Genomic DNA, 23,858 nt, shown 5'->3' with positions numbered 1-23,858 from the left:
TTGCCGTGACTTGGGAACAGTTTTTTAAGTGTCTCTCTCTCTCTCTCTCTCTCTCTCTCTCTCTCTCTCTCTCTCTCTCTCTCACTCGGTCAAAATCAGTTGCAATGAACTCAACGATCGCAACTATCGTCGCAGCACCCTTCGACTCTCGACTGTTATCCTTATTCGTCGTCCTGCGTAGGTTTCGCCGCCCGACATCCTCACATTTTGTTAGATTATCCTTATTTACGCGGGCGTGTGTGCGCGCGCGTGTGTGTGTGTGAGTGCGTGCGTGCGTGCGTGCGCGTATTTAAATGCGAGCTATGATTGGGAAAGCCACTTAGGTAGCATATCGGGAATGAACGATTTTCGCTGTTTCTCCTTTAATTTGCATTAATATTTTTCGTAATACTCAATGCCACTTTTCTTCGATCGATATTGTATTCTATTTTAACATTATTCGGCTAATGTGCGCAATTGAATGCAGAAATTGTTTAAGTTTCGGTGATTTTTATGCATTCTTATTTGTAACTATTAATGGCATAAATGCTTTCGCAAGACTTTCTAAATGTTGCTTAATTTATTTTATAATATATCGTCGCATGTCAACCAATGCCGTTTAATTTTCCAGAGAAAAGAAATAAACAGCCAACTAGATCCCTTGCTACTCTACATTTCACAACATTTTATTCTTCTATGGAGTTGTCGGTATTGTGCAACAACTAACATTGAGCACTTCTCAATGAAGGTACGTGCAAGTTTTTAATTTAACTGATTTTTGTTTTTGTCTGCAGCTCACAACACGCTTTTCTTTCGTCTTAATTTTTAGATTCACATTTGCATATACTTAATATTAGTATTTTTATGTTTATTTTTAATCTGAACATTTTTTTTCTTCCTTTTTTTTCTTCATTATTTTCTTTTTTGCTTTTTTTTTCTTTTTTAACCAATGTACACGACGTAAAACGAATAAATTTCAAATTCAGGAATTCGACTATTACGTTATTGCTTGCTTGTTTATACTTGTATGAACATTACTTTTTTTTTTATTTTTTTTGAATCCTTTATTTAATTATTTAATTATAATCTATTATAATTTCTATAATAATTAGTAGATGTAATAGTATTTATTATGTAATCTTTATGTGTTGATATATTACCTCCACAAGCACCATGCAGTTTCACTGTTTTATTAGTACATGAATCACTGCGAGGTAACTCCCAATATATATGAAATAAATTATAAAACAAACTGTTATCTTTTTTTCTCTATTTTTTTATTTTTATTTTTTTTATTTTTTTTTTTTTTTTTTTTGCAACAGGAGAAAGCAAATATATATATATATATATAGTGTTAAAAAAATTTGATTAATATTTTGCTTTTATAATAACAACCAATTTCTTAGAATACATATTTCTTAATCTTAACACTATTATCGTACGTTAACAAGCAAAATTATTTTTTTTTTAAACTTTTTTCTTTTTTCATATAATAAAAGTAATAAGATATTTTCACTATTAAAATATTGCTTTGTAATTTTATAAATGTCAATATAAACATCGGTTTTATTTCCTGAAATATGGCCCTAGTGCATAAACTGTAATTGTTTTGTTAATATTTTAATATAATTTAAGTTAATTTACAAATAAGCTATTGTTAAATGTCGGCTACACTGGTAGATAATAGATGTATAATAACTTTGAAACATCGTAGTTAGTAGTTAGCTGTAAAATGTTATCATATTTATGGAAAAGCAATTAGTTTGGTCGATGACTTTAATGTAGTACATTTCTTTGAATAAATGAAAAAATCTTTCAGCCACAGCTTTTTCCATAATGCCAAGATATATCAAGGTCATGATAACCTTGAAATTGAAAAAAAAAAATAAAAATAAAAATAAGTGCGTGCGTGCGGGTGGGTATATTATCGTATATTGTAAATTCGAATTTTTTCAATTGCTACGTTTATACGTGAATTTTCGATAAGTAGCTACTTTGAAAATTATTCTAATAAATGTTTTGTTTTGTTTTTTTGTTTTTAATGGTTTGATTTTTAAGATTTATTAAGCTAAGGATACTTTATGATAAATAAATTTACGAATTTTGAAGAAACCGGAGAATTATAATGTCTATAATGTTTTATAAGAAAATTTTTGTTGAGTTATTTCATAATTAAAAACAACCAATTACTTAATATTTCTAACATAATTACTAGTAATTTTATTGGAAAAAAAAAAAAAAAAAAAAGATAAAATTAAAATATGCGCTAATGGTAAACGTATATACTATAAGTAACCCTCACTTATTTATGTGTAATTCTTGAACAAACGTGTTTATCAATAAATAAATTTGCTCGTCAACGGCAAATATCATAAGCTAAGGTATTAAATAAGTGAACAAACAATGCAATGAAAATATTAATATTTAATTAAAATCTCTAAAATTCTTGAAGAAAGGTATGCAAATGCATACTGTCGAAGACCTACTCGTAGCATCTCATCGATGAGAAGAGAAATAAAATAGTCGCGTCAATGGCTCTTGTCAACTCGGGGGTAGAAATGACGTAAGCGAGAGGTACAGATCTTTCAATCTTCTCCTCTCAATCGTATATTCTAATCTTTACATTGTATTTGGGAAGCGCAAAGGTTGAGATGATTTTTTGAAGAAAGTGAAGTGAACAAATAATGGTCACGTCATCTCTTTTGTTTGGAATTTGGCGTCATAAAGCATGCGAATCATTTTATTTAACCCAGATCTCGGGTGTCCTAGTCACAGTCCATTGATCTGTCATCTTGAATAGCCGTGGCGCGCGCAACGTCTAACAGATATTGTCCCGAAGGAGAATGATTATTTTGTGTTAGCAGCTCCCGAAAGTCTGGAAATAATGTGCTTGTGTGGCGTTAAATAACAATATATGTCTGAAAAGTCCAAGAAAACGAGCTTTATTTTCTCGTAAAATAACCTGCCAACGCGAAATATTGTCGTCCGTTCAAAAGATTCGATTTCTTTCTTTATACTTGTACGTACGTACTATAAACATTTAAAGTCCTCGTATAAATTGCCATTCGGGGAACGTGTTTGCTTCATGCAAATAAAAACATCCGAAAGGACATCTAAAGTCGGTTAAAGATCTTCCTAAAACACAGCGTTGTAAATATTATTACAATTGATTTTTATTCTATTTTAAGACAACTAGGCATCATAAAAACGATTTTATATTTTTTTTAACTTCGTTTTCCGTATTAAATAGCTCAAGTGAAATGGATAAGAGGCCATTCACTATTTTCAATATGTCATTATGGATAATAAATAATCTTACAAACTATTAAAAATCTAAACTTAACTGTTTGGGATAGGATATTGAAAAAATTACTATTATTCAATGCTCTAATTAATATTACGCACTAAAAGGTAGTTTATTTATCGATAATTGATCAATTTCATTCCTCCACAGTATTCCAGAAGTTCAGTAGAATTTTATTTCTACTGGAACCCGAAATTGTAACTATTACGAATTTCTACATTGTTGATTAGCCAGCTAAGCCAATGACGCAGATTTCGTACGCATTGCATTGTAAAAGAAATCTTTATCTACGTTGTTTAAAAATCGTTGTTTTTTTTTCTTCGCTTTTAAAATGTAAATTTCAAGCAAAACGGCAAATTGATTTAAAAATTAAAAAGTGTGTAAAACATGCCTTGCTACTCTTATTCGTTTTAATATTCGCTTCTTTCATTATTCATTACGTGTATAAACGCGAATTTTTACAAAACTTTATGCCTTTAAACTTTTAAATTTTATTAAACTTGCAAGGAAAAAAAAGATTTACATTTATAAATTGGAAACTTATTATTGTATTAGCCAAAATACACTTTTAAGATTTTTTTTTATATTTTACTGACGAAAGAAAATTTTTTCACAAAACTATTTAGTCTTCATTAATTTAGAATTGAAAATTTACATTTTTCCTTTTAAGATGGTAAACGACATGCAACTGATTTTGCAATTTATTCTCATTATATTCAAAATTTCAAATCGTCTTATTGAACATCGTTCATTTTATTTATAATTTATTGTCACAAGTCTTATGTTCATTCGTTGAATTTATTGAAATAATTATTCTACTACAATATATTACAGTTATTTACATTACAATATATATGCGCGCGCGCACAGAGAGAGAGAGAGAGAGAGAGAGAGAGAGAGAGAAAGGGTTAATACGGTCATTATGAAAGTATTAATAAATATGATTTAAAGAATTACATATAATTTTTAATGAATCTTTTAGTATATAATAATATGGTGAAAATATTTAAAGTATATTTTACTGAAATTATTATGAATTTTTATAAAACATTTTAATTCGCATTTTTCGCATGTAAGTACAAATGATTCGTTCGCTAATAAATACATGTAAAGGTGATTGGTGATTCGTGGTAAATTAAATTTTTCTATTTCTAATCGTTGCAAAAAGTGCATTTTTTGCTAATAGTACTAATGAATATAATAATTTGTTTCATTTTAAATAAAATGAGTTATACTGCACATACATTATAGAAAGTTAATATTAAAAAAAAATTAAGTTTTGAGATAGAGTAAGCAAATAGTTGGGTTATCTTCGTGGTAAATCGTAATAAAAATTAGCTAGAAAGTGAAAAATTAAGTTGACTTAATTTTATCGGGCCGCGCATGTTCTCTTTAAACTGCAGCCTGGAAAACTCACTGCAGTAAATCGATTTTCCAACCCTATTAATAAATACAATACAGTTTCAAATATTAAAAAAATTAATTATATTCAAATTAAAATAGTATCTTGTGTAAAAAATGTTATGCTGCTTGTTATATTAACTGGTTTATATATTAAAATATAATATACTAATCTTTAAAATTAATTTCAATCGCTAATCTTAAGATGAGATAAAAATTTGAATTATAAAAATTAATAATTTTATTTGAAAGTTAATATTATATAAATTGGTATCCTTATAAGTTTTATATATTTAAAAAAGTAGGCAAATATTATTAGGTTTTTGCTGTTACTCTCACATCGTGATTACAAAATTTCTTTTTCATAATAAATATTTTATTAATTAAATTAACTAACTACATACATTCAAGAACTATAAAGAATTCTAATTTTTCTACGATTAATAAGTAGCATTAAAGTACTGAAGTAGATGAACATCATGTATTACAAGTTTTTACATCGAAAAATTCATTTGAAATGAGAATATTCATCATCTTTAATTAAATTTTATGAACTCTTTAATACCTGTACATTTAATAGAAATAGTAAAAGTATTTATTTAATTATCGTCATACGCTACGTATACAAGTAATGATTTTTATTTGCATTTGAAACATTCAAAGGGATATGTATAAAAAAATTGTTACTTATGCAAAAACTAATTTATATTACAATATATTTTAATATAATATTTTTATAATGATGTATACGACTATTGAATATTAAATTTTTTAACATTAATTACTGATGATATCAAATGATATAATATTTCAATTTCAATTCTAATACTTTAATTAACAAAATTAATAAATATATTATGTATTCATAATAATTATTTGCTATCGATAATTTTGTATTGTTTGAATTTTTACGTTCATTATTAAATCTTTAAAGTAAAGTATATTTAAACTCATCTTAATAAGCCTAATTCATTAATCTAACAATAGAAAATGTATTAAATTGAATCATTTGTATATATATATATATATATATATATATATATATATATATATATTATTATTATTAATATTATTATTAGTATTATCATTATGAATTTATTAATGTTGTATACAAAAATAAATAACATTTACATCTATTATTAATATTTCTATTATTGCAAATTTTATAAACTTATGTAGTTTATTCCATGGCTATACTATATTAATAATGCGTATATATTAATTTCTAGTTTTTTGACAATAGCAGCATGCATGTGGTAAAAAAATACTTATATTATGATTCATTCGTTGCCTAATTGATATTGAATCAAATATTTTCAATGTATACGCTTATACTATTAGGTCGCTCATATTAATCAAATTAATATTATGTTGATAAAATATTCATATTGGTTCAATATAAAATTAACCATTTATATAGTTTTGATAATTCTCTGATTCAATTGGATATAACATATTCAAAGTTAACAGTTTTTACTCGAAAAATAAAGTTTTTGTGCCAAAAAAATTTCTCCATAAAATAAATGATAAATTAATTACTATAATTTTTACATTAGACATTGAATTATCATTATTTGTGCATCAATATTATGATTTCTAAGTATTTATTAGATATCAAACGATAAGTTGGTCCTGTGGCGCAACGGATAACGCGTCTGACTACGGATCAGAAGATTCCAGGTTCGAATCCTGGCAGGATCGGTTTTTTTTTTTCGTTCATTTTATTGTTTTCAATTATGATGGTAAATAAAATTATTGATAATCCAACCATAAAGAAAACAATACAATTTTTTATTATATTTTTTGTATTACTAAAGGTAAAAAAAAAAATTGTAAAAAAAATTGAATAAATCTTTAATTAATTAAGCTTTGTTTATTAATAAAAAACGTGTAAATATTATAGAATTTAAATAACAAAACTTGTGGATATAAGCTTTTCTAATCATATATTACATAATTGTTTATCCATGTTGTTAAATTGTTATATTATTTTATTTGTGGTAATTCCTTTTAATTGCTAATCTTTGATTAGCAAATGAATGAAAATGCCTTGAGAAACGAATTTCAAATAATAATGTTAACCTAAAAATTGTCAAGATTAATAAATACAATAGTATTAATTAAAATATAATAAATGGATTTCATTATAAGTTCTGTAACCTTTAAAATTGAAAAAACTAATGAATCGAATAATACATGTTGACGAACTTCTAATGTTAAACTTATAATCGATGTATTTGAAAACAATAAACAATGGCGAAGATGAATTTGGAAAGCAATTTTTTAGCTACACGCGTAAGCGCAATAGTACGATGATAAATTTATATGAAAGAGTGAGAAAATAAATTATATAATAAATAATTATAAATTATTCGAAATCAGACTTTTAATGCAATATCCATTTTGTATTGGGTATATAACAGTTACGAATATAATAATTAATAAGCATAATATATAAATTTATTTATATTATAAAGTAATCGATTTACATCTTACAATGACTCTTTAATAATAAAGTTGTCTTACATATGTAGAAAAAGATAAAAATAAGTAAAACGATCAATCTCATCAACAATGATGACATACGTAGACTAAATTACGTTAATAAATTATGAAAATTATGTAATACTATTAAATTATTAAAAAGTTTACAGGTATACAAAAATCATACTCACACGCGCACGCACGCGTAACCTGATAATACTAACACGTAAAATAATTAATACTTTTCCTTGCTGTTTTAACGTTAAGCTAATAAAGATAAAAATTTCATTCGGTTTAACGGATAAATCGTTTGGCTTCCTACAGACTATCGTATTCCTTGAAAGGATTTTTCCGTATCCCTCATTGAAAGTTTCGATGCACAGATACCGAATATTGAGTCCTCCGTGTATATCTGTGTACATGCGATAGTAGTTTCGTGGTTTCGAGTGGTACCCTTGAGATACATTACGACTTCTTTTAATTCTTCGTAGAAAATTTAAATTCAATAGTAATATCTCAGTGACATAGAATCCCAATAATTCGGTTGGTCCTTTTACTTTTATTCTACCAATGTTTTTTTTCTTTTTTAACTATATATTGCTTTTTAAAATCTCGTTTGTAACTTTAATACAATCGATAATGTAAGAACATCCATGTTATTTTACTTTAATGATATAATTCTTTAATGATAAAATGAGCTTTTAGTTTTCGATACAAAAAAAAAAAAAAAAAAAAATAGCGCATCGATATGATTGATATTTTATTTTCGCGAATAAATTACGTTAAGAAATTTTTATTATTCTGTAACAAAATTTGTTGATTTTTAAATTATTAAATGAATTAATTTAATCTTATCCATCCTATATAGACTTTAATCATTTCCTAGGAATAATAATTTTTTCAATAATTTATTCAATAATTGTATATAGTATAGTTCAATTTATGTTGCTTAATACAAATCTCACCAATCTCTACGAATAAGATAATATGAATTTGAGTTTAATTTTGAATTTTAGATACATTACATATTTTAATTTTATTAATAATGTGAAATATTTATATATTTTTATTAGCTCACATATTCATTTATATGCTATTTATTGCAAAAGAATTATAATAATTATTATATTAATACCTAAAAATTTAACCCTTTCCTAGATTTTATATAAGCATACAGAATTCTAATTGATAAATTAATATTAAAACTATCAACTATTTCACAAACGTTTATGATCTAAAGAATATATTTGAATTTTTTTCTATGCTGAAACAAATAAAACGTCTTATCAATGTTTAGAAGTCAACCGAGTTTCGTAATTTGCTTCTACCACTATTAGTTTACTTACCGTCTCCCCTTCCATTTTTCTTTTCCTCTTTCCTATATTATTTTCTAATGCTTTTCCACTTACCAGTCCGCAGTCCAGTACTTACATTAGACAGAATCGTCTTGCTTGTCTAATTCTCTGACAGTAGTGACGTCACATAGCCATACTAATGGATGCAATTAGACTCGGTCATTGACATTTCTAATATCTAAGTTTAAGATATTATTATTTCATTACGCTCTTTAATATTTATATCTACCTATTTTATTTACTCTCTCCTCTCTCTCTCTCTCTCTCTCTCTCTCTCTCTCTCTGTCACCTCTCTCTCACTCATTCTCTCCCTCTGTTTTAAATGTTTGTATACCATATTGTTATATGTTTAACCATTTTTATAAATGTTTAACAAGGACTATCGTTTTTAATTAATATTTCCAAGTGACGTTGATCTTTTTACTAGCAATTTTTAATTAAGATAATGTCAGCAATATGTTCATTATATTCAAATTTCATATGAATATATTACCAAGTTTTCATTATTTTCAAGTATGTTAAAGTAACATTCAATTTGATAAGAATACTTTTATAACGTGTTATTTAGAATTCAATTTAATAAAATCACAGAGTTACAACTATTGGCATAAATTTAGAGATTTTATATTTAAAAATTTATAAATTTAAATATATACTCCAAATATATATTTTTTATTATAAAATTGCAAGTGTTTATTATTCAGCGAGTATTACTCAAAGATTAGAATTATCATCTTAAATTATTATTATCTTAAAAGACGCACTTTTTATGTGGTAAGAAAAACATTTGGACAATTGATTAAATATGATTTATTGCAGTTTTATTACATATTGTTAGAATAATTTTTTTAATATTTTGAAAATATTATTATATTCTACACAATAATCGTGTTCGAATAATTTGCATATTTCCAGATAATCCTATCTTTATCAAAATATGCATTTTTCTAAATGTTTCGCAACTTTAATTACATTTCAAAAATCAATTCTTTGCCACGTAAAAGAAGTAATTTTACTAACAATAACTAAACGCACTCGGATTCAATTATTAAATATTTATATGTACAAAAAACGTCGTATTTCATTTGTCAAGTAGGTACAATAAATGCCAAAACCACGTATATCGCGAAGTATGTTGTCATTATTCCGCAAATTTCTCTACCCAAAATTTGCCAATAAATTATGTCAACATTATCACATAAATTACCAATAACACGATATTTAAATTAGAGTAATATATATTGAAATATATCACAAACTAAAATTTATAATTTTTTACCAATAAAACATTTAAACAACTAAGCTTATGCTAATAAAACCTGCATAATTACTAATTTACAATGATTAACTCTTCCATCATATTGATAACTGATTTAATATAATAATCGCAATATAATAGAATTATTTATAATAGAGCTAATTCCATACAAATCCATTCAATTTTTCTTAGTGTAACAATTTATCGCTGAAAAGTTCTAACATATCTAATTACAATAAATATGTAAAAACTTACAAATTTAATAAATTACTTTGCTTTAAAAACATTGATTTATTTGAATTTTCAGATTTATTGCGATATTACATTGATTAATCCAAAATATTATTATAAATTTTTGTAGCGATTCGTCTTTAAAATTCCATTTTTTCATTGCTTTCATTATTACTAAATCCGAAATATGTAACAAAATTAGTAAAAACTCGTTTAATATATTAATATTCATTACTTTAATTTAGATAAATTTAAGTAATTTTAAAACGATTAAGCTGCAACAAAAACATTCGTAAATAATCGTTAGAAACGAAGAACAATATCAAAGAAAAATAAGTCAAAAAAAATATTTTATCATAATAATGATAATAATTTGATGTTATAGTTATTCCATTAATGACTAGATGAATATATAGATTGAATTGACAACTTTGTTGGTAAATATAAATAATAGACGTTACTGATAATACGTCAATTAATATAAATCGATAAAGTTTTTACTTTATATTATAAAATTATATAATATTATATAATATTTAATCATTAATGATGATTTCATAGATAACGAATAGAATTAATATTAAGCAATTAAAAAAATATTAATTCATATATTTATTATGTGTACAAATATTATTTAATACTTTGTCTCGCTAATCTTTATAAGTATTAAGATACATGTATATACGTTATAGATTATTCATACTGCTATTAGTATAAAAATATATAATAGTGTATTTATTGATGAATTTAGATTATTGGAAAGGTATTTCTATTTCCAGTACTTTGTTGTTCAAATGATAATTGAGACATATTATTTAATATAGTTTTCAGCCAAATTTCTAATGAAATACAGTTTATGTCAAAGTAATTTTTTTTTCACTATTAATTCTTTAAGAATTATAATGACTTCAATACAACAATAAAGGTTATTTTCTTTCAGAAATAATATTTAAGTATCAATTTAATTTAGTTTTATATAGTGGTTGAATATAATTTTTACAAATGAATTTCTTCATAGAGTTTCATTATGTATTTTAATGGTTGAATTTAACTAATTTTTCAAATAAACGTTACTTTTTATTCTAATACGTAATAAAAATTAAAAATACAATATAATTTACTAATATTTTTTATATTAACAATTTAATAATAATAAAAAATATAAAATATTAATTATAATATTTTTATATTTTCAGTAGGATCGAAGCTACATATTTTTAACTAAATATTATAAATTATTATATATTTGTGAAGAATTATAAAAATTTATTTATTTAATTAATTAATTAATACAGATATAAAACTCTAGTATTTGTTATTCATTCATTATTTTTATAAAGTAGTCGCATACTTAACGAATGATGAACTAAACTTTATGATGAAATGAACTGAAATTTGACATACAATAACTAGATTGTAAATTTAAGTTTTATCAACGAATAATATTTGTAAAAAGAAAAAAAAAGAAGAAAAAAAAGGAGTATTAACTCAGTGAAAATATGTTTAAAAGATCACTTTTTATCAAATAATGCCCTCGGTATTCTCCGTAGGGATATTAATGAACCAGAAGTTTGAAATTCAAAATCAAATATTTAACCCAGCGTGACCATTGTCGAGCATCAAATGATAATGGACAAGGAAACTGAAGCTCGATTATTAAATGATTAAACTGAAAATGTAGAAGATGTTGCGTTCAAATGTTTAATTCGTTGCTGTTTAATATTCGCACAATCCCCAGTGTGTACATCATGAGTAAACGTATTGCCCATTTGAATTCTCATGTAACAACGAAGTTTAATAAAATCCGAGTAAATTAAATATAACAGTTAATTAGCAGCAAAGCCAATCATCAATTTTTGACAATAATCACTTTTCATTTAAACTGTGATGTAAATTAACGTTCCTTCACAAGAAGATCGACAACGCTTTAGTTCTGTGAATAATTTCATACTACTACGATACATCGACAGTTAGCGCCTAAATACTTATAAATCATAAACGTGTGCACCTTAATTGTCGGTAATTTCATATAGTGTTTTTCGTTAGATTAAATTAATTTTTAATATTTCTTCAAAAGTAAGTTTTTATGTCTATATAGAGTTTAATTGAAATAAAAATAAGTCTTTAATAATGTGTTACTCATATAAAGGTCATCAAGATATTTCTAGTGATAATTAATAAAACATTGAATCATTATATCATATATTAATTGCATAACCACTTAAGAACTTAATGTTTCTTTTTTTAAAGAAAAAAAAAATTGATTCTCATAATGTAGTGACTATTATAGTATTTAAATTTTTAATAGATCATTACACATCCATATAGATTTATTACAATGTTCAATAATCTTTACTTATTAAGTACATTAAATTTGACATCTCACAATGTTAGGATTTTAAATTCAATTCAAAGAAGACTATATAGTTTCGTACCAAATAGTTTGGAGATTCGCATAAGTGACTCCGTGTATTTAATAACATTAAATGTATATCACCTGTATTTGTTATTAATAATATTATGAAATGTGATGTGTAGATTTTAAAGCAATTACACTAATCGTAACGCTGCTTATGCTATACACAGCACACGTGTGCGAACGCGCGCGGGCGCCGACACACATTCACATACAATACAATTCTACACCACTTTACGTCGGTGTTTGTTCTTATGGTCGATAAATTAAATCTCGACAAGCACAGGTATCTTTTGTTCCTGTTTTCCTTGTTATAGAATGAGTCAAATCGTAGAGTATGCACGTTAAATTTACTTAAACGAATGTGCTTTTCTGAAAGTTCATAACTACGGACGTCATCCAAAGACCGATAATATATATATATATATATATATATATATATATATATATATATATATACACACTGGCGATATATTTAGAGATAACTGCTAGATTTGCATATATATTTCCAAGCTTATAGTAGAATAATTATTTTAATTATTATAATTATTGGTTCTGTCAAACTAAACCAATGAGTTGCATTAGCTAGCTTCAATAATTTATTTAAATTTTACTATGAATATAGTCTTATTATAAAATTCAACATTACCGATTTTTTTTTAAAATATTTCAATTGTTAAGTAATCCGTTAAATAATATTGGAAAATTAGGAATATTATGTAAGCTTGATGCAATAAACAAAGCGCTTAGACAATTAATGTTATTGGAATCATTTAACTTCTATTTAATCTTGTAATAATAATTATGCCTAAATTTTAAGAATAACATGCTTTTAATTTTCAATCGAGCAAAGATATTTTTTAGCCATATATTATATTAATTTTAAAAAACTTGTTTGTATTTCAAGTGCGAATAAAGTTCAATAAAAAATAAAAGAAAGCATTGTTTTACATGAGTTAGTAAGTACATATATCATATCGTTGAATAAGTATTTATATTATTTTCAGTCATTTATATTCGATTATTTATAGTTTATTTATATAAAGTTCGTAACAAATAGTGCTCTTAATTAGAATGTGCAATTATGCAAGAAATAATTTTAAAAGGGATGATTTATTTTGTACAAAATGTACAATAAATACATTAAAAAGTAATTTATGCTCATTTTTAGATTATGCTCTTTTGGTGTTAAGGCTGATATAATTTCATCGATTATCTTAATCAATTGCACAACTACATTATTTAATTATCCATAGCTTGAAAATTGTAAGTTGAAAAAGGTCAGTTACTATCTGACAATATTGATGTAGCACTGACAAATGTTTACATGATGAGTATCAAATTTGTTGCAAATCATTTTAATTTACAATTATAAGCAAATAGTAATTAAGATAAGATTATTTAATCGCATTAAACTATGTTAAACATCTATAAGTATTATATAGTGCTTGTAAAATCAAATTCAAGGTTAAAGCTCAGAGAGAAAATGTCGAAACAGAATTATTTAACTGGTTTTGTGAAAGCTTAAACGATTTAGTAAATAATTTTATTCTACTACTTGTATTTTATAAAATAATTAATTTGTTAAATATTCGTTTCGCAATATAATATTTCGTTATTCATAAATTCATATTGATTTTTTTTTTTTAAGTAAATCACATTTGTTTTTTTTTTTATTTATATCTTTTGATTATTCTTGTCGATTTTCACATACTCACGGCAATATATTGCATACTAACAAACAATAATAAGAAAAAAATATGTTTTTCCAAACAGCAAGTCATTGCGTTATACGTATACCGTTACATATAAATGTGAAATACGTTTTCACTTTGATAAATCGACAATATCAATTGGTATTTTCAAATTTAAATTATCATTATTTCCAAATTTCCAAATTCAAGTTATTATTTATTCCGAATATATTAAGAATTAGTCGGGATTAAACACACCCTTTTATTAAATTAAAACAATTTCAAGGGCGGTTAGACGAATTCTACAAAAGAAATGCGGTTCAATGAAGTAAAAGAAAGAAAAATTTTGTTCGCCTTGAATCCTCTAGTTCAATGATGGCTACTACACTTCCTCCCGTTACTTTTAACTATGCACTTGTGAGATTCAACGAATATTCGTTTATTTGCTCTACCGAAGCGTCTTGAAAATCGTTTGTCTACTTTTTTCGTTCTCCCTTTTCGTCCGTATTATTTTCTTTAATAACTGCTCCTCTCTACTACTTCACACGACTGATAGAGCATAAACCCATCAATCCGTAGTAAAACCACTGATGTACATCATTGTTAGAGGGTATTTTTCAAGTTTTTTCCTGTGAAAGAAATAGAAGAGAAGTAGGACTGTCTTACATTGTATTTGGTTGACAACGATGGATCATTGCTCCATTGAAATTCAACGGAATTCTCTACGCAATTGCAAGAAATCTATAATCTCAGGTGTGAATTATTTTAACGAAGCCAAGTGCTCGCTATCAATCATTAAGAATTAGTTTAAGAGAAAACCAATACTTTTCCACTATAATACATTTTCATTCGTTCGTTCGATTAGTATAAGATATAACGAGAGTAGTATGTATAGAATGTGTAAAACTAAAATTTTTTTCCATTAAATATAAACTTCATTAAATTTCGAAAGTAATTTCAATCCACGGAATATAAATATTTATTTAAATGAAATATAAAATTTTATCATTTATTATTTAATATCAATAATTAAAATTCTAGTTTATGATTTAATCAAATTGACAAAATTATAATTATAGAGATAAAAGTATTAATAATACTGAAACATGGCGTCTAGGGTAATAAAAATTTCTAACTAATTTTATATTATTAATGTAATTTTATATTATTTAAAAAAGAAAAAAAAAAGTGACTATATAGAATCTAAGTTTGTATTAGTTTTAATTTTTCCCACAAAATTTACATATAAAATAAATTATTATATTATTTTTTTTTATCTGTTCACGATACAATGGTTTGTAATAATTTTTGCACAATGATTTTCTGTATCGAATAATAAAAACTAGGCATTCTTCTCAAAATGTTGAATTTCGTTAATTTTATCACATAATTTAATTTTCGTTACAATAATATTATATTTTCATCGTAAGCTTATCATCGTGCGAAATTATTATGTTATTACTCCAATGATATAGTCGAATAATAGATCCATTCTAATTAAATGAAAATAACCACAAATTTACATACACATCGATACGATATAATTCTCTTTACTACGACATTACTTTTCGAAAAATTACTTACCTACGTAACATTCCACCTCTATATCTATATATATCTATATATATATATATATATATATATATATATATATATATATATATATATATATATATATATATAGATATATATAGATATAGATATATATATATCTATACATAAAAATAAAAAATAAAAAATAAAAAATGAAAAATAAAAAAAAAACTGCCAATTCATAGCGCAACATAATGCCGACTATGTATGCAGTATCCATTACACAATATTGGGTAATTTATCCAAGTACCAAATAGAATTAGAAAGTACAGTTTGTTAGCTTTAGAAAGTATTTAATATTTTTATGTTCATATATCATTATAAATCTAATGATAAGTTCGAGAAACGATGATTTAGATAATATGTAATTGTTATATTTTATTGACGACAACATGCAATAAAGAATTGAAAAATATTTCTTATTTACAATTTTCATTTATCCATTTGCTTGTAATGTTACATAATAAGATACATTGATATATGTCAATCGTTCCTTTAAATTTACGTTTTATTAGGTAATTATATACAATTTGTATCGTACTGTCACATAATAAACTGATTACATTTTTTTTGCATAACAGCATTATATTTACTTGTAATACAATTCATAAAAATATTATTAAAATAAATTGTATCGTTAACTGCCTAAAAGATATTTATAATCTAACAATATATTATTAACATTCTTTTATAAGATAATTTATTTAGAATTATTACATAATAATAATTAACGTATACTTATCGATAATATGATAATGGTCTCGATATTTGATGTGAAAATCCGTAACAATGTATAGATGAATCCTGGCCTTCGAATGGATGAATCACGAAGCCTTAGTATTGCCATAAAGTGAGCATTACTCATCGGGGCTTTGATTTTTTGCACAACTAACAGTAGCAAAATGACTTGGCTAAATTATTATTATATTTCATATTTTGTATGAAAATTAATTTTTCGATTTTTTGAAAAAAAAAATTCTTGAACGATAAAAAAACGTAAAGTCTTTATTTTCCTCGTTGTTAAATATTAAAAAGGAAAATATAAATATAAATATAAGTATTATAAGATTGCTTATGTAATATTTATTATTAATTTTATCGTTATGAAAGCTGTACGTACAGTGTAATAAAATATGTACGAGCTCTTGTAATATATCGAATGTATTACTTTATCTATGACAATAATCATTTACTGAATATCTTATCAAAATTCAAAGAAGTATTATTTTTTAAATTCTGACGTATTATTTTATAAATTGTTACATACTAAGCGCAATTCTTCTATTTATTTTTTAGGTAAAAGCACTAATGACGCGATGACGTTACATTGGTGGATGCATTGGTTCTGGGTTACGACACAAATTGTCGGTAAGCATGAATTTTGTTAAATTTATTTTATAAAGTATTCACTATAATTATAAATATTATGTAGTAGAAGCTGACTTTTTAATTTGAAAATAATATGGAATAATTAATATATCTTAACTTATAGTCGGATTATTCGATCATATTAGAAATTAATAAGTTTATCCTAGGAATAAATATTGGAAATATTTTAAACGAACATCATTTAAATGTTGACCGTAAGATTTTATTTCTCATTCTCAGTAAGCCATAAATATTATATATTTATTCGTTAACCATTATTTTTAATAATGATTGGGTTTGCGGAAAACTTATGTGAAATTATATTAACTTTGTCAATAACATAGTGCAATAGTAAAATTATTTTCAAAACTTTCAAATAAAATTTCAATACACGTTTTTAATTTTTCAACAAATAACCTTTGTTTATTTTACAATAAACATTAATTCTAAGCGTTACATTATTATGTCTAATATTGGGCAAGTTTTATAATTTTTACAGATATTTTTTTACATATTTTATAAAAATTCTCGAATGTTAACATATATAATTTTATATTTATTTTTTAATTTTCTTAATTTGCATTAATTAATTAATGAAATAAATCAAATTATAAATACAGGTAAAAAACTTGCTTTTCTGTTATGAAGTACCACTATTCTCCATTACCTTATATATGTTCCGCTCTAATTCTAAACTATTAAATTATCAGAGCTCAAAGTTTTAAAATCATGTATATTATTAAGATTACGAAGCATTTGAATTTTACCAGAAGCAATAACAATAAATTGTTTGTTATTTAAATTTTATATAACAATAATGGATATACTAAACAAAAATAATTAAATGTTCGCTGAAATCAATGTTACTACATATACTCATTTTCGTTGTTTTCATTTCATGAAATTATATTTGTTATAATTATACCTTTTTTAAACATCAAAATATTATTATCATACATTTAAAAGTCCTAAATACTCTTCTATAATGTTTATTTATTTATATACATACATAATATAAATTGAATAATATTATACATACATTTGAAAATTACGAGGTTTTAAGAAAGAATTAAATTTACTTTAATTTTTACTTAACTTATAGTATTTACATTTGATTATTATAATAAATTATATATTGATTTAACTATGAAAAAGTATGTCTGAATACTCCTACTTGAATTTAAAAATGAAATAATTTAGATTCAATTACATTACATGAAATTAATTATTTTATTTTATTTTATAGCTCTTTTTTTTTTTTTTTTTTTTTTTTTTTTTTTTTTTAGTTTTGGTTTGAATTGCAAACTAATATTTTATTTATTAATAGTAGCCATTTCATTGATCTGAAATTATTTTATTTTTCACCGTCTCGAGAGATGGTATAAATATATATATATATATATATATATATATATATACATATTTTCAATGATCAAACAATAAAGCTCATGTGTAAAAGTATTACATTTATAATAACGAATCATTTATCAATATTTCTTCTCTATTGTTTTTTTTCTTCTTTTTAATATAATAAATAGTTATAGTAGTATTTACGTTACAATAAGTGTAACCAAGTATTATTCGTTTTAGCATCCCTGACGAATCCAACTACAGAGATGATCGCGAGCAGTTCGCCCGCATTGCTAAATACGAGCAGAGCAGAGTCCAAGCTCGAGAGCATCCAACAAAGTTATAGAATCGCCAAGGCCATTGGTATCGAATCACCTGAAAATCCCGAACAAGTTGCTGCTAAGAATTTGTCGCGTAGCCTCGAATTGAATCAATCGCCAGACACTGTTTCCTCTATGCCAGAGAAGCCGAGGTAAAGTTGGAAGATCTAATCAGGTTTCATAAAATACTTAATTGGATAGAAATTGACTGACCAATGGGTAAGCTTTATTCCCACGAAACAGATTAATTTTTCAATGATAATATTGAACTATTAGACAAAAGCTAGCAAGATTAGAAATTTGCTCTATGCATTAAGATTGGAAATTGAGACACTTCACAGTGTCTATTATATAAAGTTATTTGAATAATAATTGACTAAATTCGATTATATAGAAATTCTTATAAAATTATTAATAAAATAAATCAACATTTCTTTTCTAAATTTTCTTAACAAAATTCTGGTACGGTGTATCGCTTATGTTCGTAATTAATTAAGATGAATTTCATACAATAATAATCATAATTCTTATTTTTTCATAAAACTATTAATATTTTATTTATTCGTTTGTTTATATTTGTGTTAAATTTGTATGAAATATTTGTAAACAAATTTGTAAAATATGTTTATTAATTTGATGAAATCAATGTTTACGTTAAAAGTTGACTCGTATATTAAATAATTTAACTATATAAAAATTATCGATTAATAGAATATTAAAAATATAACAATAATGATCGTGTAATATTAGATAAAAATAGGTATCGTATAGAAACAAGATATATTTATGCAAATAAATAAATAATAGTTCTTATTATTCAACAAATCATAAAATTAGTAGATAGTTCGTGAAAAAATTTTAATTGATAAAGTAAATTGGGAGACTCGCTCGTTAAAATGTAGCTTCTGAGCGTTCTACTTTTATTTACTGCAGGAAGACATTGGGTACAATTGAGAACAAGACAGACTCCGATTTATCCTTGAACAAAAGTGCTCAAGTTAGCCGAACTTCCGGTAAAAAGGATACTAAAATTACACGGACACAAGCGTTCACTAAGCCATTGAAAACCAAGTATGAAGAGAAAATGCCATCGACGACGTCTAGCGATGATGTCAAGGAAGACCTTATGACGGTCATACCATTGCGGGAAGTTACTGAAATTCCAAATATGATCCGTAGGGATCAGCAACAATTAGCGAAGAATCATCCTCTGGATCAAATTGCATCGGGGCAACAAACATTTAATCCCATTGACGTTGGCACTGCAGCGTCGATACTTGACGGTTGGTGATTTCTTCTTAGTCCGTTAATTACAAAATTTACAAGATTAAATATTTGTGTCAAACATCGACGATTTACAATAATGAAAATTATTACTCGATTTCACAAAATTTCTACTTAACAATAATATTAATAATAATTTTTTAACTACTTCTTTGCATTTAAAAACTTTATCATACAACTGCAGACATGAAATTCTCTCAAAAGTAAATATTATTTATAATATAATACTTTCATGAAGCTTTAAATTTATGTAAATGGAATAATAATCATTTCTTTATTTGGCAATAGAAGATTACAATACACATAATAGATAAATCTACGTTAAAAGTTTTATCACAATTTGTTAGTATAAGAATTAATTTATTTAAATTGAAAACAAAAATAGTAGAGTTAGTAAAATCTTTGTTTTAATCGTTTGTTATTTCAACTTGGGATATATTTGGTATTTCGACTTTCATTAAATGGATACAAAATCATGAGAAAATTTTTTGAAGGAAAATATCGTCATCTTGTTTAACCAATGAATGACTTTTCTTCGAGATTATATAAGATAAAATATATATAATACAATTTGTAAAATTCATATTATATAGCTTTTATCTTTGTAATAATTTTGTATTATTAAAGCATTCGATATTTTTAATTTTACAATTCAAAACAGTCGTTCCATACAATTAAGTAGAGAAAATTATAATTTATCAATTCGTTTCTATACTTTAATCGGATTTATTTCGTAGAACTTGAATGATAACGAAATAACATGGGTTATAACGATAACAATTGTTTTCGCGCAATAAAGGTTTAAAAACACAATTATATGAACAATTAGATTTTATTCAAGAATTGTCAGTACAATTACATTAAAATGGCTCTGTAAAGTTGTCAATTTAGACAAAAGAAAATAAAAGAGAATAACAAAAATTCTTAATTTTACCCGAAAATCATATTAACTCGATAATAACGTTTAGTGAAAAACAATAATATATTAATTTTAATCGTAAAAATAATAGTCTAATTATATTAATTTTGTTTACGATAAAAATATTAAGATTATGTTAGATTTAATGAAGAATTTGTTATCCAATAGCTAATTCAATTATTTCACACGAATTCACCAACATACTTATCACACATTGAATTGCAATAAATTACGTATTGTTAATTAATTAAAACGTTACATACAGGTGCATTAAGTGATTCGATGAGATTGGGTCGAGCAAGAGGAACCTTCGTGAGTGAATTGCAGCAGCAGCATTTTTCAAACGAGAAACATTTTATAACCAAAGATGAGACGATTAAAGAGACTGTTGAATCCAGTGCAAGTGTAACAGAAATTGCAATCATCACCGGAAGCTGCTTGGCAATTCTAATACTTTTAAGTACCATTGGCAGTTTAGGTTTTATTATGTACAGGTGACTAAAATAACTAAAATTTAGTAATAATTTAATCGAGATTGTGTTGCTAATACGTATTTTCATTTTAAGCAATTTGCCATGCATTTTATTATTATCATCTTTTACTTTTATGTTTAAAAAGTATACAAATTTTCTTTAATTTATTTTATTTGCAATTAGGCGGAAGTATTTGAACCCACCACAAACTCTAAATAGTGATAAATGCAGTAATCCTGATAGTTCCGGTTATATAGATGATTCTACAATTCGGGTATGCTGCAATATATATGCTACTGTACTAATACAATATACTTATATATATACATATATATATATATATATATATATATATTAATATTATATAAACATATGACATGATAACGAGATATTTCAAAACATTAAATTCTAATGCAACATATTTAACGGTTAATTAATATTTGGTTATTATTTAATGTGTATTATATTGATTTAACCGTTACTGTCGCAGTTTGAATTTTTTAAAATTATATACATGAAATACGTTTATATTTAATAATTAATTTGATCTTAATGTTTTAATTAAGTTAATTACAAACTAAATTTAGCAAATAATCTAATTTTATCTATATGTTATTAAAGTTAAAACAACTTTAAATTTATTTTTAATATTTTTTTATTGAAAATATCAGTCAATAAATGACTAATTGATTGTTTCTATAATAGATATAAAACAATAAATAAGCAAATAAATTATTTTATTTTTCTTCAATTTTTTTCATAATTGGTTTCTCTCTCTCTCTCTCTCTCTCTCTCTCTCATGTTTTCAATTAATTTTACATTAATTTTTAAAGTCGTTTCTATATACATACTAAATTTATTACTCTTTTCTATATAAATTGATTTAAATAAACAAAAAACAAAAATCCTAAAAACTAAATATAATTATAATGGAGTTTAAAAGATAGTTGAAAAATGATAACACGTTAATATAAAAGTTTTATGATAATGAAACAAGGATAAACCTCAAAATAATGTTTTTCAAAAATATATCGAAACATGAAATTCATATACACTGTCAAACTGAGATAAATTGATACAGAATAGTAATTCAAATGAGAATTATACATACATTGATAATATGCATACATATATACTAACTAAATAATTCCATATATAAGTAGTTAAATTATAAATTAAATGATATCTTTGGTAATAGTATTCGAATCTAACGTGAATATTATTTAAAAATGAAATTCTACATAATTGTTTTTGAAATTTCATCGTTAAATATAATATTCATATCATTATTTTTATTATTGTCGTTTATAATCATAATTATTAAATATTACATAGTACAATTAATTATATATAATTTTCTTATTTTAAACGTAAAGTACGATGTACTTTTTTAATTTTATAAAATTCAATGACCCATTTTAAGATTTCAAGTATTTATGAAATTGATAAAAGAAATATTTGCAATGTTAGATTATAGAAAAGTGAATACAAATTATAAAGTATATTTTTAAACTTTTTCAGGATAATTCGGAAGAAATGTATAGCTTGGATAACGACTCGTTCTTGAATTCATTAGAAGCAATGACGATACAGAACTATTGGACTGACAGTGTCAAGCACACAAAACTATGACCAAATTGTCGGTTTTTTCATCCAATTAAAAAATGTAATTTAATACACGCATATCCTCGCTTTAAAAATACATGTTCAAACTTTTAAGTATTATGTATTAATGGGATCGCTCACACTATATTTTTCCAAGAAAATCAGTGATCCTGGTGATCTATCATATTATTTTCACGAGTTGCTTATATGTTTAACGAGATTATGAACTATTTATATAGATAAAGTATACTATAATATTTCATAAGCGAATGAAAGCAGCATATTACAGTTTCAAGTCATTTAAACTAACATACAATTCGAAAATAGGATAATGACTGGGGAATTTGAAATATGTTGATAAATAGTAAAACAGAATAATAATGGAAAAGTAAGAATGATAGAGAAGAGTGCAATAATTCGATGTACTTGACTATTCAAATGTACCGTCACGGCAAATATGAACTCTTAAAATGATAAGTACAAATATCGCAGACATGATTAATTTTCTTTACTTTAAAGTTCCATTCTATTTACATGCTTTATCAATACACATGTTTATTATTGATAAAATTCTCTATTATATTTATAGTATTCTATGCAACCTAATTTATTATTGAATCCAATATTCATTTTAAAGTAATATAAGATTTTCATGTCTCAAATGTATAAGACTTTAGTTTTTTATTAGATTAAATAACGAAAAAAAAATCTATATTTAGAATTGAATGGGGGAAAAAACATGAATTTACATATGAAGAATAATTGTAAGCATTAATTGCGCCTCGAGTATAATATTTTGTAATTCATTTATTGTGAAAATTTGT

At 24.5% G+C, this 23,858-nt stretch overlaps 1 protein-coding gene and 1 non-coding gene across 2 annotated transcripts; both read left to right on the top strand.

Moving 5' to 3' along the window:
- The first annotated feature begins 611 nt into the window (after window positions 1-611).
- Window positions 612-23,566, top strand: LOC105361173 (uncharacterized). The gene is made up of 7 exons (XM_011498282.1): window positions 612-727; window positions 17,012-17,083; window positions 18,674-18,905; window positions 19,687-20,036; window positions 21,222-21,450; window positions 21,613-21,703; window positions 22,951-23,566. Exons 2-7 carry the CDS (start codon window positions 17,032-17,034, stop codon window positions 23,059-23,061), a joined length of 1,065 nt encoding a protein of 354 aa, XP_011496584.1. The 5' UTR covers window positions 612-727; window positions 17,012-17,031; the 3' UTR covers window positions 23,062-23,566.
- Window positions 6,313-6,385, top strand: TRNAR-ACG (transfer RNA arginine (anticodon ACG)). The gene has a single exon. It is a non-coding gene; the product is annotated as a tRNA-Arg (tRNA).
- Window positions 23,567-23,858: the final 292 nt, after the last annotated feature.

Source organism: Ceratosolen solmsi, unplaced genomic scaffold (assembly GCF_000503995.2).
Source record: "Ceratosolen solmsi marchali unplaced genomic scaffold, CerSol_1.0 scaffold14, whole genome shotgun sequence".
Taxonomy (NCBI): domain Eukaryota; kingdom Metazoa; phylum Arthropoda; class Insecta; order Hymenoptera; family Agaonidae; genus Ceratosolen; species Ceratosolen solmsi.
This window is presented reverse-complemented; position numbering and strand designations above follow the sequence as displayed.